This window comes from Carassius auratus, chromosome 23 (genome assembly GCF_003368295.1).
Source record: "Carassius auratus strain Wakin chromosome 23, ASM336829v1, whole genome shotgun sequence".
NCBI lineage: Eukaryota > Metazoa > Chordata > Actinopteri > Cypriniformes > Cyprinidae > Carassius > Carassius auratus.
In genome coordinates this window covers 180,276-199,290 of record NC_039265.1, presented here as the reverse complement: position 1 = coordinate 199,290, position 19,015 = coordinate 180,276, and the positions used below count along the sequence as shown (strand labels likewise).

The 19,015-nt window shown below is 38.0% G+C and overlaps 1 protein-coding gene across 3 annotated transcripts in view; it reads left to right on the top strand.

The window, feature by feature from the left end:
• Window positions 1–1,325: 1,325 nt before the first annotated feature.
• The window catches only part of LOC113040909 (PDZ domain-containing protein 4), a 38,361-nt gene continuing 20,671 nt past the window's right edge, over window positions 1,326–19,015 (top strand). For all 3 annotated transcript variants that reach the window (XM_026199109.1, XM_026199108.1, XM_026199107.1), the window contains exon 1: window positions 1,326–4,134. In XM_026199109.1, the coding sequence (XP_026054894.1) occupies window positions 4,075–4,134 (60 nt within the window). In that variant the 5' untranslated portion in view covers window positions 1,326–4,074. The remainder of the gene's footprint in view (window positions 4,135–19,015) is intronic.

The following is a 19,015-nucleotide window of genomic DNA, read 5'->3' as shown; positions in this document are numbered from 1 at the left end:
GTTGGTGACAATGTCATGTTATTATTTGATAATAAAAGGGAAATAAATGTACAATATTTGCTGCATTTTTGTGGTCCTCTCTAATTAATTTGAGAGGAAATGTTGCTATTTATCTATTTTAAGTAATAGCATGTCAATTTGTGATGTTTTGTGTGTCTCTGGAATCAGTGTTATGTCCATAAATAAGCAGTTCAAGTTTCCCTGCCTTGCCAAAACCCTCTGAGATGCCCTTCACACACACACACACACACACACACACACACACACACACTAATTACATTACAGCTCTTGGCTGTTTCTCAGCTTTCATCACGGTCTCACACCTGTTACCTAGTTTCTCATCTGTGTCTCATGCTTGTCCACTCATTCTCTCATCTTCCTTCTGCTTTCTTTCAGCTGCTCTTTGTTTCCTTCGGCATTAAATAAATAGTCCTTGTGAACTGCATGATGACACCAGCACATCTGAACACAGCCCCAGACATTAAGCGCGGCTCTTTGATGCTTTGATCCACGCAGAAGATAAATGATTCATTTTTCAAAAGATCTCGAACCTGAATCATTCACAATAGAAATGGATCCATGACCTTATGAATATCACATCCATCCATTAGTACACAGGCATTTTAAAAATGCATTATGCAGCAGAAAGGATGAGAAGGAGGTGTGTGTGTGTGGGGGGGGGGTGCATTAAGGGAAGAATGTGAAGGAAAGTAGCCTTATTTAAATTTAAAATAAAATTGGATAGTGTCTGTTTCCTGATTCTTTAAAATGATATGTATTTATTTTAATGATGTTGTTATTTGTATTGCCATTACTAGGAACCGTTTATTATTATTTTTTTATTTTATTTGCATATTGAGGCTTTGCGAACATAGTTTAATGAGGAAATGTAAGTCATTTTACTATGCAGAATTGGTTGTGAATTTAATTGAAATTACACAATTTGAGTCATGCAATTCGTAAATCTTTTAACGTTTTTGCGAACTGGTTACTTATTCTTACAATTTATACAATTTCATTAGCACGCTTTTTGTACGACTGATGGTGAGGTTTAGGAGTGCACTTCCATGCTTAGCTTTATTTTATTACAAAAAAATATCTATGGTAATTGAAAATTCATATAAATATATAATTATTGTTCATTTTTCCCTTTTTAAATACAAACAGACAAACAGAAAAAGCAGAGGGGGGGGGGGGGGATGTGTGTGTGTGTGTGTGTGTGTGTGTGCAAGAGGCTGGAGGATGTAGATTTTTTCTTGCATCCTAAACTATTCCTCCAGTACTAGTGTGTGTGTGTGTGTGTGTGTGTGGCTTCACAGGGCGTTAATGTCTTTGTGTGCCCCTCTCTCTCCCTCCCTCCCTCTCTCTCTCTCCTTCTCTCTCTCTCTCTCTCTCTGTGCTGCAGTGGGGGAGTTTATTCAGCCGCTCACACGAGGGGACGAGACAGCAGCAACCTCCCCTCACCTGCCTGCTCGCCCCTCTCCCATCCTCCTCTCCTCCATCACAGCGATGCTGCTCTGAACAGGACCAGAAATTCATCCCAAAGCTGGAGGAGCTGATCAAGTTTGGTGGCTTTTTTCCATAAACGCTGCTTAAGGATTTTTCAGGAAACGAAACATGCCAGTATGGATTACTCTAATCCTGGCCAAACAAAAGGACGCAGCACTCTTGGGAGGAAGAAGAGAGAGAAAGAGGGATGACACGCCTCTCCCTCATACCTGACTTTCTTTCCTTGAGAGTCTGATGCTCGGTTTTTTCCCCACGTCCCACGGCTTCGACACACTTGTGGCAACTGAAGCGTGTATTTATGTATGATGTTGTCTAGTTGAGGAATACTTTTGAGACTGTTGCATTAATTTTTTTTTCTTGAATCTTCAAGTCTTGCACAAACTCTCTGAGGTTGTTTCAGGTGAAATACGCCAATCTTCTGTGTTTGCATGAGTGTGTGTGGTAACATTTGACCCGTCTGTGTATGTGGGCGTACGAGGGCGACGCCTGGTAGTGTCTCAGAGCGCGCTCAGGCTTTCTTGCACATTACTGCAGCATGAACGGCTAGCCTGCAATCTCAAACAGTGGGGTGCATGCCACGAAACAACACCAGCCCTTTGACATTTTAATGAGGTTAAAGCTGTCAGCTGCCTTAAAGCATGTTCATGTCAGGACATGGTTGGTTTGAGAGCCAACATTAGGACATATAGTTCTGTTAAACAAATAGTAACGTAATAATAAGCAGTGCTTAAGTCAAAGTTTTTTTGGTGATAAAATTTTGGACTTTTTCCTCAGAAACTAAGCAAGAAGTGATGAGACAGTGTGACGTAGACAGAAAGAGGAAAGAAAAAGCTAAGTACAACTAGCCACACACTGTTTCTTTCTTAAAGACTGCTGTCTCAGATCTGAGCCTGCAATTGGACGCAGATTTATACGCACCTTCGGACACCTCAGCTTTCCAACAAAGTGTGCTCGCAGAGCCACAAAGCATTTGTTAAACCGAATGTCTGATAATTACATTTCACAACCCACTGAGGTCCAAAGGCATCCAACTGGTATCTTATTAAGATATTGATTTCTATGTGACAAGCTAGAATTATCACTATTAAGGGCTTGTGTTATTTAATTGAATTTCCTTCATTGATCAGAATTGTAGCTGTTGAGGAATTGGGTTAATAACTGTGATGCACAGAGCTTTATTACTAAATAAATATAAATACATAATAGTTGTTCATTTTCGGAACAAAAGTTCAGTGTAAATGAAGTGTCACAGATGGCGGCCGGTCGAGTGAAGGATGTTTGCTGTTGTCCGCACCTAAGCAGAAGCGTTTAACATGTGTATGTAGGAGTGCGTGGGATTGCATTTTCCTCAAGCGTACTGACTCTCTCACCTCACGCTTTCATGTGCTACCAGTTTTTACCAATTCATCCAGCGTCAAACACGCATGTTTATCTGACTGAATGCGATGCACTCCACACAGTTCGGAGTCTTTGAGAGAGATGAGAAACTGACAAGAAACACCTACATGAATATAGAAACTCAAGCAGAAGTTCAAAGTGAAAAGCTACCAGTGAAGGCGGAACAGGTGGGAAAGCACAAAGCCAAATCGGGGCACTTGAAGTCGTTCTGTATGGATATGTGAAGACGTTAAGCAGTCAAACTCTTTTTCGGTATCCACAGCAGTTGATCGAATCTGGGAGAGAATCATGGATCTCACTGTGAGGAGAATTTCAGTTTCAGGAGTCAAGAATTTAATCTAGAGTCCAGTTCGAAAAGAAAGCACCTGACGTTTACAAAGACTTCTGCAGGAAATAGTTGTGTTTTGATAAAATACACTGTTTTGACCAGTTGTTGGCACATAAGAATTTGGAATTGAACTGACACTTCTTGGAAGCAAAAACCTTTAACAAAGCCACAGATTTTGCCAAATACTGTGAGGCAAAAGTCATTTTTGTTCTTGGAACGCTCCTCCTTGTCGGTGTCTCTTGACCAAACATTCAATCCCTCCAATTATCCTTCCATCGCTTTGGAATAAAACATTGAATGTCGCACAGCCACGTACATGCAGCATTTACTGATTTAGAAGTAATTTGGATGTAGTCCCAGAAAAGCGCTGGTGGAAGTGGCCAAGCACAGAAGCGTCATTTCATGCTGTAGTCCCTGAATTAAGCACATCAATGGGGACAGTGCTTTACTACAAAGTGCTTTACTACAACATTTCACTTCAAGCACAAATTGACTTTTTTTTTACATACTGGAATTCATTTGTTTTTAATGCCCCACAATAGACTTGAGATATGACTGTTTGGACATCTTGAGTTGAGGAAGGACGAAATGGACTGTTTGAAAAGCAGAAAAACTGACAGTTTTTAGAGACATGAGAAAGACTTGTGCATGTGTCTCTGACCCAGAAATGCTTTGAACTCAGCAATTCTCCTGCTGTGAACCTGAGTACGTTCGTAAACTCGCTGGACTGCGAAAGCTAACCGAACTGTCTGTGGGGGTCTGGGATATGCTGCTTGGCTGAAGAAGCACAGCTGTTGCTCTGAGTGGGTGATCTGAGGTGTGTGGGTTCAGACGTCAGGATGGGGTGTAACATGTGTGTGGTGCAGAAGCCCGAGGAGCAGTACAGGGTCATGTTCCAGGTAAGAATCAAACCCAAACCTGTTTCCTATCTGTCCATAATCCTACTGATTGAGGGGCTGAAACTTGCTCTTAATGGTCTGATGCACACATCAACACTTTTTTTGATCGTAGCTTATTACTAATACATGGGGATCTAAGGCTATATTCACACTGCAGGCAACTGTGGCCCAATTTTGTAATTTTTTTGAAACCAACCACACACAATGCATATTTATCGCATTTTCTAGACGGACATCTATCAGCGTTGCACTCATGTTTTGCACATGAGAGCCACATGTTTAGAAAGCCATGTAAAATTAATGTAAGTCCAACATTTAAAAAACATGTCTCAAGACTTTATGATGGTTTTCCCCATCCCACAGCATTTTATGTTTTTAAATGGAAAAGTACACTTTGTGATCAGTTTTAAGTCCTTTGTATTAAACCATAAATACACACTGTACATTATGCTGTTTTGTTTCTATTTGTTCAAGCAAATTAATTAACTATATGGTTTATAAACATAATTTTCAATATTATGCACTTTCTTCAAAGATAGTCGTGTATTTTATTGCTTTGAAGAAACGTGCATTAGTAATACTTTGCTGGATTAGATCTGCTACACTGCTGCTGAATTGCTGTTTTGCGGGAAGTCGTGGCCTAATGGTTAGAGAGTCAGACTCCTAATCGAAAGGTTGTGAGTTCGAGTCTTGGGCCGGCAGGAATTGTGGGTGCGGGAAGTGCATGTACAGTTCTCTCTCCACCTTCAATACCACGACTTAGGTGTCCTTGAGCAAGGCACTGAACCCCCAACTGCTCTCCGGGCGCCGCAGCATAAATGGCTGCCCACTGCTCCGGGTGTGTGCTCACAGTGTGTGTGTGTGTGTTCACTGCTCTGTGTGTGTGCACTTCGGATGGGTTAAATGCAGAGCACGAATTCTGAGTATGGGTCACCATACTTGGCTGAATGTCACGTCACTGTTGGTTATTGCTGCTTGCTGCTGCTGAAAGCAATTATATGAACTGGCTACTGCCAATGCATACAGTGATACAGGGCTGTGAGTATTTACGAAATACTGCAGCTGCACAAATAGCATATGATAATCCATGGCAGATCTATACAGGTGGAGCTGGGGAAGGTTGAGGGTTTCAGAGGAAGTCTGAAAGTGAGCTGCAAAGTTTTGGCTAGTTTTGAGAAGCTTTGGGGAAGATTTTGTTGTAAAAACCTGGCAACCCTGTTCATATCATTCTTTTGCGTTGCACTGATGAGGGTCAGTTCAGAACCATGATCTGTTCACACTGGAAATCTGATATTCTCCACATTTAAAACAAAAATGTGAACAACTAGGGCCCTATTTTATTGATCTAAGCACAAAGTGTAAAGCGTACAGTGCAGGTGCACTCAGGGCGTGTCCAAATCCACTTTTGCTATATATATATATATATATATATATATATATGTATATATAATTAGCGTACAAAAATTCTTATGCATTGTAATCCTTTAATTTGTAATATTTGGCATGTTTGTGTGCTGCAGTGCATCTCTGTGTTTAATAAGCAGCATGTACGCTCTTTAAATAACAAAGAAAAAACATTGCGCCAGACTTTAGACCAGGTTTGAGTTGGTCTATGGTGCAGTCTATTTTCAGCTCCTTTAAATAGCAATGCACCAGCAATGACCAGCACGCCCATGGGCGCACAAATGGGCGCAAATGCATTTGCTAATTAAACAACATGGCACTGAACGGGAAAATGTGATGGCGCCGGATTGAAACTAGCGAACACACTTGCGTTGTGCCTTGCGTCACATTGCACCGGGTGTATGATAGGGCCCCTAAGACTCAGAATAACAGAAATAACTTAGCAACTATATAACAATGACCTGGCAACACAATCAAGTACACTTGATTGTGAAGAAAAAAAAAACATTTTGTGATAATGTCAAACTAAAAGTTACATTTTGAGTTTTTTTTTTTTTTTTTTTTTTTTTTTTTACATAGCACCCAATGTGAACGGGCTTTATTGTGATATTTGCAGTCTCTCGTAATCATGTCCCCACAGGTTTTTTATTCTCTTTCTGTGTCTGTGTTTGTCTCCTGTTTGTTTGTTTGTCTTATTTTAATGTGATTTAATTAGCTTTATTAGCCCAGCTTCCTTCAAGTATCAAAACATCCAAGCCAATCAAAACATTTCATTTTCAGGCAACTTCTTCGAAGAAGCTAAAATTTCTCTGTGGCTTTGACTTACAACTCTTTGGGGCTGTTAAATATTTTATTTGGGTAATAAAAAATACACAACAAGACTAGCAATGAACTACTGAATCATAGCCGGTGCCAGAAACTAGTGTGAAACCATCTAGTTACCAACATCATAACTAATTAAGCATACAGATTATTGATTGATACCAGAGGACAACAAATATCTAGTGTGATATTTACAGAGAGCTAAGTGCTGTTTTCATATAACATGGTTATATACTGTATAAAAAGAAAGAGCTCGTCTAAATCTCCACATGGAAAACTACTTTTTCAAATGCACAAAATACAAAAAAAATTATTAAAATTATTATGTGTGTGATTTATCTGATGAAAACCTTTTATACCAGCAAATGAAACTATTAAAAAGCTATGTGTGTATAAATAGGGAAATAAATCATCATATCTGATGCTGCTATTATTGTGGCTGTTCAGAGCAATATATTGTCTGCAGTACTCGAACCTGCAGCTATTTTTCCTAGGAAAAATTGGCAAAAAGGTCTAAATCCATAATGGACCTGCATCTTAGTTATGCCAGGAGGATGAGTGTTGTGAAAAATACAACAGAATAACACGCATTATTCTCCGAGGTCGGCTGAGTTAAGAAAAGCAGTAGGTCATTTGCTCTGAATGTTTTCCAGCGGTTCTGTGAGAAAAACACAGCCATGTTCAATTCAGATGAGATTGAAATCACAAATTGCATTTGCGAGAGACAAATTTACCTGACCTTCACTGGGGAAACTGGCCCCGTCTGAATAGAGTTTTTCTCCCTAATCACATTCAATACACAGACAAAAAAAAAAAAAAAAAAAAAAATACATTTTGCTGGTGGCAAGTGACCAATTTTAATATCCACATAAAATCTAAATTGACCCTACTGCATAGTTGTGCTCATTTGTCTTGTGGTACAAAAAAAAGAAAAAAGAAAAACCCTCATACCTACAAATGAATCCACAGAAGAAAAAACAAACTTTTACTACTATGTTCTTGCATTAACTAAATTAATAAATAAATGTTAGGTACACTGTACGTAGTGTGTTCATGTTATATTGCAAACTCTTTTGCTGCTGTTGAGGTGGGATACGGGTAAGGTTAGGGCCAGGTTAGTGGATGGGTTAAGGGGTAGTGGTAGGGTAAACAATGAAGTTATAGATAAAATTACGTAAATGTATTACAAAATTAAATACATACAAGTACAAAGTAAAACATGCAATGTACGCAATAAGTAGAGATGTTCCGATACCCTTTTTCTCTTCCCGATACCGATTCCGATACCTGGGCTCAGGGTATCGGCCGATACCGAGTACTGATCCGATACCTGGGTGTATATCTGTATATACAGCTGTATATACTACTAGCCCTGTGTAAATTGCTAGAATTTTTTTATGGTGTGCTTCAGACAGATCCCTCAATAAAACATGAACAAATACATGGTGAACTACTGTATTTATTACAGTATTTTTATTATCTAACATGAATTTGACAGTATTATTTATTTTCTTATGCAAAAAAGAACTTCAAATGCAGCCAAAAATCTAACACCGCAAACTAAAAAAGGTATTTAAGTTTTACAATATAACTGTATAAAAAAACTGCAACAAATAAGTCTAGGAATATAAAAAAAGATCTATTAATCAGATAATCTCTAACAAGTAAAAAACAAGTAAAAAACAAGCAACCATCTAGGCATAATTATTATTATTATAGAGATGTATTATTATTACTGTAGGCTACAACAGTAGCTTTATATATTGTCAATTTACTCATGTAAACCAAACATTTATTTTAATGGGCTGCCATGAAGATCTTTGAGTGTCTGTGTTTATGATATGACAGTATTCTCAAATGAAACGGTAAATTCTCATGAAGTGATGGTTTATGCGTTCCTGTCCTCATGACACACAGCAGAGACTACAAAACAGCGAGCTCTCGCGCATCTGTGCCAGTCACCCACAGAGATGTAGATTTTGCGGGAGTAATATTTAAATAGTATTTTGCAGTTTAATATTCACAGACACTAGTATATATTCGGCTACTGTCTGGAGCCCTGCGTTTTGACTTACACGGAAGCGACTGAACGCAGTTGCCGGTACTGAATATACTCGAGAGTCTGTAACTACCGGTACTACAGAGACATACTGCTAACCACTGATCTATAATATAGTAGCGGCTTCACTGTCTTTTGGCAGTTTAGAATGTGATGAGTGATCCAGTCATATATAGATAAGGGCTGCTAACGCGTTTTCATTTCTTCTTCGCTGCTCTAAACAGGGGTTGCTTGTGGCAACACAGCACAACTTCCTGTGTTTTCAATGCATTTTGAGCAGCGAAGAAGAACCGTGCAGCGGTTAGGCAAAGCTTGCGGTCATAACTAGGTCTTTTTTAAGAAAATGGTATCGGATCGGTATATGGGTTCATGTACTCGCCGATGCCGATGCCAGAATTTGTTGTGGTATCGGAGATATTTCCGATACTAGTATCGGAATCGGAACAACTCTAGCAATAAGTATATTGTATCAAATAATTTGAAGTGGAATAAATAAATCTAAAAAATTATTATTAATATAAATCTGAAAATTTACTTCCTATCTGCAAATACGTTACTAGTGGGATTTCATCAGTCCTTAAAATGACTCTAAATCACTCTTAAATACATGTTTTTAATACATTGGGTCAGATTTACTAAACAGGGCAAATTAGCGTAAGAGCGCAATTCCAAAACAGAACCGACGCGACACCGCATTTCCATAATGACCAACGCAATCTACTGAGCACAGAACGAATAAGCGTAAGGATATGTTCAGATTCAGATAATCTATTCTTCTGACACTCTAAATAAATTAATACATATAGAAAATAAATCCTCTCTGTGGTGCCTCCTCCTAGCTACAACAAATACAGCCATTCAAGCGCAAAATAGTTTAATCAATGCTTTTTATGCCGTTAAATAATTGCGCAAATAACAGTCATTTGACTAGCGCAAATATTAATAACCTGTGTTGTGTGATTTATTTAAATACTCTCCTACCATACATTTTGCGTTTGAAAGGGATACTCCTATAAAAGCAAATTCATTAAAGTCAGATGCAAAAATGACTGTGTCCACGCTTTTTCAGCGTCAATTCTTCACATCTTTGGTGCAGTTAGTTGTGCTGTGTATTCAAGTGAAATGTATTATGGTAAATAATAATAAAATTGTTGATTGGATGGTGATTGGATGGTGTTAAATCTAATCGTGAGCTTGCTGCCAGTTGTGAGAAGTGGGTGTTTGGTTTAAGTGGATTAATTGATTGGAGATGTCATGTATACTTTACCAGAGAGAAGCTCACATATCGATTTACAAAAGAAAAAGACAAAGAAACTTATAGATGGATGAACTGCTCACAATAAGATAATAACCAGCCCAATCTCATGGCAATTCATACATATTTTATGAGGTGGCTAATTTGTACGACCTCACTCATACAAATTCGTAAAATTTTATTTTACGAGTTGCACAATAGTATGAAATTGCACGGATGACCTATGCCTAACCCCACCACTAAACCTCCCCTTCACTGGGGTATAGACAAATCTAGAGGAGAGTGAGGCTGTACGAATTCATACGTACGAATTGGTTGTGAGATAACATGTTTTTAGAAAATAGATAGTGAACTTTAAAAAGTGCAGCAAATGACACATATTCAACGTCACTTACTATTCAGGCTTCTGCTTAAACCAGTGACCCCTAAAAACAGAATGAGTGTGTGAGGCGTGAGGATGATGACAGGATAGGAAGAATGAGAGGAATGCATTACAGCAAAGAGCTGTTTGGACTCCATTACTGCTGGAATCGGATGGAGAGGGGAGCGATAAAAAGGTGAGCTGTAGGATAGAGAGGTGAAGGATGGATAGATAGCTTTTTTTCTTCAGCTGTTTGCCCTTATATGACGACAGTAATTGATTTCTACGCATCACAGAGCAGGGATGAATTGGTGGACCTTAGTGGTTCCTCAGGACCCGGTGGGGCCGTCCAGAGCAGTGCCTGACTGTAACTCTCACAGTCTCTGTCGAGTTCAATCTCAGTTTCATCTAACTACAATTTCCAGATCTATCATTTGTTAGACTTATTACTTGTCATAGAAATGAGACATGATCAAATGTCACACTGTCAACTCTCAGTGTCTCCACAACTCCCAAAATTCAGAAGAGATGTACAGTAACTGCATGGCAGGCGAGATTAATTCAGTTAATGAATGAAATACCAGTGCTTGCAAGACAGCAAAAAATAGTTGTGACACTATTTAGGGCAGCAGTATGCATAAAAAAAGTATTACATACAATGGCATTTCTGATTTTAGTTAAATTATGAATAGTGTTAATGTTAAGTTTTAGTGTGCAAAAGCTAAATTAAATGCAATTTGTAGCAGAGGAAAAAAAAAAGATCATTTTTAATTTAGTGCATCTGTTTATGAACTATAAAAATTATTTAACATGCACACACTCACACACACACACAGAGAGAGAGAGAGAGAGAGAGAGAGAGAGAGATGATTCATATTCTCAGAAATAAAACCATCCAAGCAGTTCACAACAAATCATTCCATCCAAGTCTATTGCTGTGTTCAGTGTCTTTGACGTTCCTGGGGTCCACATTGCTGAAAGATCTTGCTAATTAAGCTTAATTAGGAGATTTTATTCTCTTTAATCCATCCAATTACAGAAACTGAGTTGTGCTGTACATGTGGAGTGGAACAGGAACCATAATGATTTGATCCATTATGCCCTGTGATCTTTTACCTCAACCAAGCTAATGTTAGTTAAGTCACTTACCTTTATTTATTTTGTTTGGCCGTTTTTTTTGCTTTTGTGGTCTGTTGTGTGCAGTATTAAACAAGCTTACCTTGATGAAAGCGTTTGGCCTGGGGTTGGTCATTTCCCTCATATAATTACACTACCGATAAATGAGGACAGTGAGATTTAATATATGAGATACTTTAATTCAGCAAGGATTCATTAAATTGCACAAAATTCAGTTAAGATTGTATTCATATTTTAGAATGATATTAATGTGATTCTTTTGGACTTTTTTTTTTTAAATATATCCGATTCCACAAAAATATGTTGTTAACACTGATACAATAATACATGTTTCTTGAGCTGCAAATCAGCATATCAGAATGATTTCTGAAGGATCATGTGACACTGAAGACTGGAGGAGTGATGCTGAAAATGATTTACATTATAATAAACTAGAAATCAGTTATGTTAAATTGTATTCATTTAGTTTTTTGTTGTTGTTTTTTTACTGGATTTTTAAACAAATATATGCACAGCCTTGGTGTGACTAAAATCCTACAAATCTCTAACTTTTGAAAAGTAATCCAATCACTTTTTAGGGGAAGTTAATTAGTGTCAGAGAAGATGAAACATTGCTATTAATTTTACAAAATTTGTAAAGAAATGCGCTGACGCTGGTTGGTGAAGCTCTCTAATGTGCATATGTCTCGGTTTACACACCAATATTACCCTGTGGTTAACTGAAGCTCATTGAACCAGTTTCTGCTGTCACTGATGATCATTTCATCTGAGGAATACGACAGCTCTTTGAGAAGGTGATAGCACGAGACTAAAAACTGTACGCCCAGCCACCCTTTCCCATTTGTGTATTCTTGTTTGAGTGTGATTTATTCTATTCTCAAAGATGACAATTTATTTATTCTTGATATTACACAGGAGTTGAAGAAATATGAAAAGTGTCATCATTTGCTCACCCTCATGTCATCCTAAACCCATGCCACTTCTTTACTGGAACACAATAGAAGTTTTTAAGAATGTTCACAGTGCCTTTTAAAGACATTAAGACTCCAAGGACTGTCAAGTCCCCGAAAAACAAAAACAAATGCACAAGTATATAAATTAATAAAGACGTACAGGCTGCCTCAAATGGCTTGGATTCTGTACACTTTAGTTAAATAATACTGTAGTTTTGACTGAGAAAAAGAGTACACTTTAATTTACTTTTGGTTTTATGCCAATGTGCACCAATATGATTTAAGATCTATGACCATTTTCATCTCTTTCTCTGTTAGATCTGTCACATGGGGCTTCAGAAGACCAGGGCCCTCATTTATGCACAGATGTGTGCGTAATAAGTGCTTACGAACAGTTTCATGCAAAGTGTGTGATCTCCCAACTTCTACTTATATGTAGGAATGTGTGTAAATATAAGGACAAAATATTGAACCTTTTCTATGCACTTTTGATGACTAACACACATCATATGGAGCACACTTTTATGATGCATTTATGGGTTCTATGTAATTTTTGGATCCTAATAATCACTGATCTCCATTATGCTTTAACTGTTTGGGAAGGAGCAGCATGGACATTCTTAAAAACCTCTTACTAAAAAAAATAAAACAGGTTTGAATTAAATTATTAAATGATGACAGAATATTCAATTCTGGTTGAATTATTTTTTTTAAGAGACCAAATAATTATGGACTATTTAATTTATTTATTTTTTTTACTCTAAATACAAATTATATCTTGGGGCCATCTTGCAAAATCCATTTCGATTCTCTAAACGTGACCTTGCTGTATTTCCAATATGTTCCACAAAGGCATTTCCACATTGCAGACATGATAACATGGAAATGAGCACCAGAGACATCAGAGAAAAGATCCAGGCACAAATCCTCTCAAAGCAGGAGAGTGTGTTTATCTGATGTGGGTGTTCAGTGCTTCAATACACTGAGGCACATGTGTAGCTTCCTTTCCACTGGCAAAACCAACCGCAGAATAAACACCATCAATCTGCCCAGCACACTAGCGCTATCCAGCACCCCATCAATCATTCTGAGCGCCCCTTCCTCTCTCTCTCTCTCTCTCTCTCTCTCTCTCTCTCTCTCTCTCTCTCTCTGTGCTGCATTGCAATGGGATGCTGTAACTATGGCAACCAGACTCATTAAGCAAGCAGAATGAGTCGTCTTACACTGGTTTTTGAATAGTTGCATTAGTATTAATGAACATATGACACAAATAAGTGATCAAAGAATCACTCTGTCTCTATTTACTGTAACACACACACAGCACCACACCTCGACTCGGCCACACCCTTTCTGTCTGTCTGTCTCGTCATGCCAGACGTATCCTCTCATCTTCTGTCTTACTAGGCCTATCAGGCAGGGGTTCTTTAAAGTTACATGAATATTTTATTAGCAAGATGTTCACCTCTAGTTAGAGGTGCTCGATGAAGTGTAGAACAGCAGCAGAAAGCTACCCATTAGCATTCCCATTCTTCTCAGGGGCAGCTGCTGACCCGTTGCAGGACCTAAATCTGCTGTATTTACCCATCACTGGACAAAAACTACCTAATCTGTAAATGCCGTGTGAATAATGATTCTAGAGCCAGAGAAAATCCATACTATGATGAAACATTATATTGTTAAAAAAAAAAAAAAATAATGCTTTTTGCTTGATGCTTTTCAAAACTAGAGTGGTCATGGTATCTACCAGCAGGTGTTAATTGGGTCGTGCTAATTTAATGCTGTTTGCTTAATCAAGCAACAAACTTAATATTGCTCATGCTGAGAGTTAGTAGTTTGAACAAACACCTTTAAAGGCTCTGATATTCTCAAGGTGAATTCGATTTTTGTTCTTTGCTCAGAGGTAAAAGAAAGTTTGAAATACCAGAGGAAAGGTTTCTGTTAGCAAACATCCTGATGATTCCCACAATGCTGAGAGTGGTATTTCGATGAGTAAATAAATATTTTAATAATGAAATAAACATTACAAAAATGACAGTGGTGAGAAAGCAGCAGTTAAGAAAGCAGCAGATCATAGAAATGCGGACAAGTTTGCACCAGATCTGCAATTCGGCACTCTATTAAGGTCCAGTTTGTATTACACTTGAAAAAAAAAAAAACTGTTACTTTCAATTAACTGGAAAAGAGCTGCTCATCGAAGGCAGAGCCCCAGAGCCACACCTGTCTACTGCATAATCGACACGGACCTATGGTAGTACAAATGTGTTTTTCAGCCAGGGAGAACTTTTCCAGGAAGTTTGCTTTGGAAAGCTGTTTTAAAAACTAAAACAAAATCCAAACAAACTTCACTATTTTCTCACTATTTAATTCTTTGACTTTGCTTCTGGGAGGTTTGTGCAGGCGAGCTTGTCTTTCTTCAAATAGCTTGAAGTATATCAGACCTTTAACCTAAGTATTACACTTTCAATAAAACCTCCAATCACACAGCTTCTATGGAGAGATGTAACATTATTTGTCTAAGCGATCATTAAGACTTAATCAAACTTAAGTACAGGTCCATTCTGACATGTGTATGGGCGTATGGGTGCAGTCAAATGGAGTATACTTTAAAACGCCTTTTAAAGTACATTCCATCTGATAGTGTGTGCAAACACAGCCGCTCGACAAATGTCCACTAGAAAATGTCATCCTTGTCGAGTGTCTGCACTATTTCTCTCCAGAAGTTATAAGCAATTAAAATGTCTATGTACTTGTTTAAACTAAGTTTGCGTGTATCTCTGAACTCCTTAAACAAGCGCTCATCAACTTTTGCATCAATTGTGCAGTTGTGGTCTTGAGCAGATCAATGCTTTTATTTTTTACTTATAAATTTATTTTTTGACTGAAATATCAAGATGCATGCACAAGTTAGGCATCCACAAAAAATCTGAGTCCACTTGAACATTATATGGCTACTGTTAAGGGAAATTTACTTTGCACACTATGTGCATACTATAGTGTGCAAGTAAAAAACTACATTTACCATAGTGTTTCAGCCCGGCAACTGATAAAACAACAAAATGACATAGAAAGGCATTTCAGAATATTGGCTCTTTTGATTAGGCCACTAAGCTCCAAGCAAAAGCAGAGAAACATGCTAAAACCATCAGTAGTTCTTAACACTGTATAGCAATCATCCACAACACCCTATAAATGTGGTGTGATTTCTGTTCCACTCATATCTTCCTCAGAAAATGTAAAAGTCAACTTGAAGCTGTTTCATCCTTTTGCATAATTTAGGTGTAAGGGATCTCCCAGACCTCTGAACACACACAGACCCATGTGCAGACGGCACATTTGTAGCAGATTATATCACAGGAGCATGTTAATGAGGGTTCAGCACTATGTGTGTCTAATTAATCCCAGTGGAATTAATCGTCAGGGGAGGGATCAAGATCTACTCAATATGGAAATGAGTGTCAACAGTGAGTTCATCCTTCACCTCATCAGTATGCGCACCAACAGGTATATCAGACATAAGGGTATGTGCAGGATAAATGAAAGGGTCAGAGGTCAAGTCAAAGGACTGCAATACAGATTATCTATGTGTGATAAATTATGAACCTGCTCATGATAATAGCCCTTCTCCAAAACAGAGAGAAAATAATTCAATAAGGTGGGTGCGCATGAATATCACTGTAAATATATTAATTCAATAAGAGTTTATTCGTACAACAGAATCACATTGTTAGTTAAAGAAAAAATAACTTAAGGCAAAAACAAACCCAGACCTATTGAAAACTGTTGCAAAATTTGTGCAAATTGATTGTGCATTGCATTTTTTAACAGCATTTTCCAAATGAAATGTCAAGTGTTTGGTGCTAATAGGACATTCAGTTTTAAATATTTGACATTGGCCGTTGTACGTATTGCACGAGTTAGGAAATAAAATGTCTGATGAGTGGCACTATTCTTTATTATGCTTAAAAACAATGTACAACCCACACTAAACTCTACCCAAAACCTAAACAATAATGTTAACAAAAGCAATCTGGAGATTAAGGAAAAGCATTTCCGGCAGCAACCATGCTATTTAAGTCTTTGAGCTGTTTATTGAGTGTCGTTCCTTCTATTTTAATGAATTGGTACCCCAGTGCTCTACATCCACCTGAACCAGGTGCGCTGCCAAGCAATTTTACTACGTCAGAAAAGCCATACATACGGAGGTCATTATACAATGAAATGTCAAAATGTATTAGTTTACAATTAATGCTGTATGTTTAAAGTGTTTTGAGGTCATATCAATGTGTTGTGCAAGGAACTATGTGAATATGAGTCTTTAAAGGGGTCATATGATGTGTATTTGGTGTAACAGGATATTGTGACATGTTTCAATGTTAAAAAAACACATTATTTTTCAAATACTTTACATTATTGTAGGTCCTCTATGCCCCGTCTCTCTCAAACGCGTCGTTTTCTACAAAGTCCCTCCTTCTGTTAAGCGCAGTCTGCTCTGATTGGCCAACTCATCCAGTGCATTGTGATTGGACAAACACTGCAAACACTCATTGGAAATGTCACGCCCCTTTCCATAATCATGACCTTCATCTTTCAAAATTAATGTAACAACAGTTAATAATGTCTTTATTTTTGCCATCATAAGCTGAAAGAGGAACAGAGTCACGTGACAGACGCAGTGATGAAGCTCATGTGTGTTTGAAGTACACAAGACACCGACGGTTAAGACAGCTGACTCCACTGTGTGACCATCTCTCTCTCTCTCACACACACACACACACACACACACACACAATGCTTAAAACTCTGCATTTGAACAGTCAATAGCAAATTCTTAAACTAATGACAAAACATACTTCCAGTAGCTGATTCAGAAACACCAGATTGTCGTAGCAAAGTCAGAATGACCTCCTCTCCTAGATTCACAAACGGTCGTCCATTAAATGCATTGCAGTTCTGTTGTGAGTAATCTTAAAGATTCCTAAATGCATCTACTTTCTGAAGGCCAAATAACGTGCTTTTTCTTTTTCCTAGATACACACAGCATCTCCCTGACATCAACACTGACTGTCTTTATTTGTGAACATGAACATTTGGGAGCATTACACAGATATTTCCACACAGTGATGTAGACATGAGGGGCATGTTTAAACAAGGCGTTTTAGGGGGGCTTAACTTTGATAAAGAATATCTCTTTGGATTTAAGACTTTAGTCTTTGCAACTTTACAGGTCTACTTCATCCACAAAGAGCTTGTAACACTCCAAAGATAAAGGAAAAACTGAATTTGCCTCATATGACCCCTATAGTAATCAATTATGTGCTCCTGTAATCATAATCATTTTAGAGAACAACAATGAAAGTCTGTACTGGTTCCAGTAGACTCATGGGAAGCATGCCGACATGTAATGTCATTGCACATTGGGCCTCCAGAGTTTGAATCCTGGCTTGCGGACCTTTACTTATCCAAAAAAAAAAAAAAACAATAAAAGTTGTTGGTGTTTTCCTGCCACTATGGAAATATTATTTGCCACTATTTCTTGAATTTAGCAAAAATGCATTGCTTCCGATAAGCCACCAGTAGATTGCCAAACACTATTGGAATCAACTATTTAGTTTAAATCTCCCGGGAGCGCAGTTATCAAGATCATATTTGCTATTGCTAAATTATACAACTCATATTTGCTGCCAACAAAGTTAGGGTTAGGTTTCTGCAACACTCCAAATAAACAGTCACATGAGAATCTCAAGAGACGTCCCACAATGAAGGTTACCATTTAGTCAGGCCCCTATATTTGTCTGATACTCATCAGTGACCGTTAAGATGGTTTCTACATACAGCGTGTATAGAGTACCAAAGCTCATTTGGTTTTCAAACAAAGTAATGTTTTAGATATCAAAGAGAAAGTAATACTGAGAATGTTTAGACTCCCTCATGTGCCGAGAGACCGTGAATCTCTGTTCGTTCAAACAAAAGCTGATTGGACAAACAATGCCTGCTGTAAAATCATCCAATTGGTTTGTTTTTCAAGAGGCTTTCGAACATAACTTTGTATTTCATTTGAATAAATCCATAGCAGCAGGCCCACAGTAGGAAAGGATTGCTCCGCTTCATGGCACTTCAGCAGATATCTATTCCCTTGACAAACTGTCTGCAGGGTATGATATGAGTTCTGCATAGTTAATTCTTACATACAAAACAGCCACAGCTTTCAAGTACATGCTGCACGGGTATTCAAAAAATGAGAGCATTAAATCATTAATCTCAAATAGTTTACCAGCTGCTTTCTCCATTAGAATGGAAGTAAATAAAAGGACTGAAAGCATGCATGTATTTTTAATGTCCTGCTATCTGTAAACTGTCAGGATATGCAGATGATTTGGGACGAATTCTACAGAATGGAAACTAACAAGTGCTCTAGTACTTTCTCTGACTGCAGTCGCAGGTTTAATAATTCAACAGAAGTCTTTAAAGGTGCATGTGAGAATGTACTGTTGTGCCCAGCTCTGAGCGCTTGTATCTAGAGAGCGTTTACTCTGAGCCGCTGTCAGACGGGAGTCCCATGAGAGCGAGCAGTGCATTAGTATGCTTCTCACCGCCTGCACACTCTCAGATGCTGGGTGTGCTGTGCTCCACAAAACAGGTGTCAGTATGCCATAGTAACACACACGAGGTACCATTAGATGCTAAATAAACCCTCTTAGAAACCCTCTGTTGCACACAACACAAGTTTAATCCAAAATGTTGCTCGATATGGCAGCTGTAAGAAAGGAAGTTACGCCTTTCAACTTTAAAAAAACAAAAGTATATTTCAAATATCTCACATCCGGAGCATTTGAGCGATGCACATTAATGTTGTTGCCTACATTAACTAATTATTTTAGTTTGAAGATACT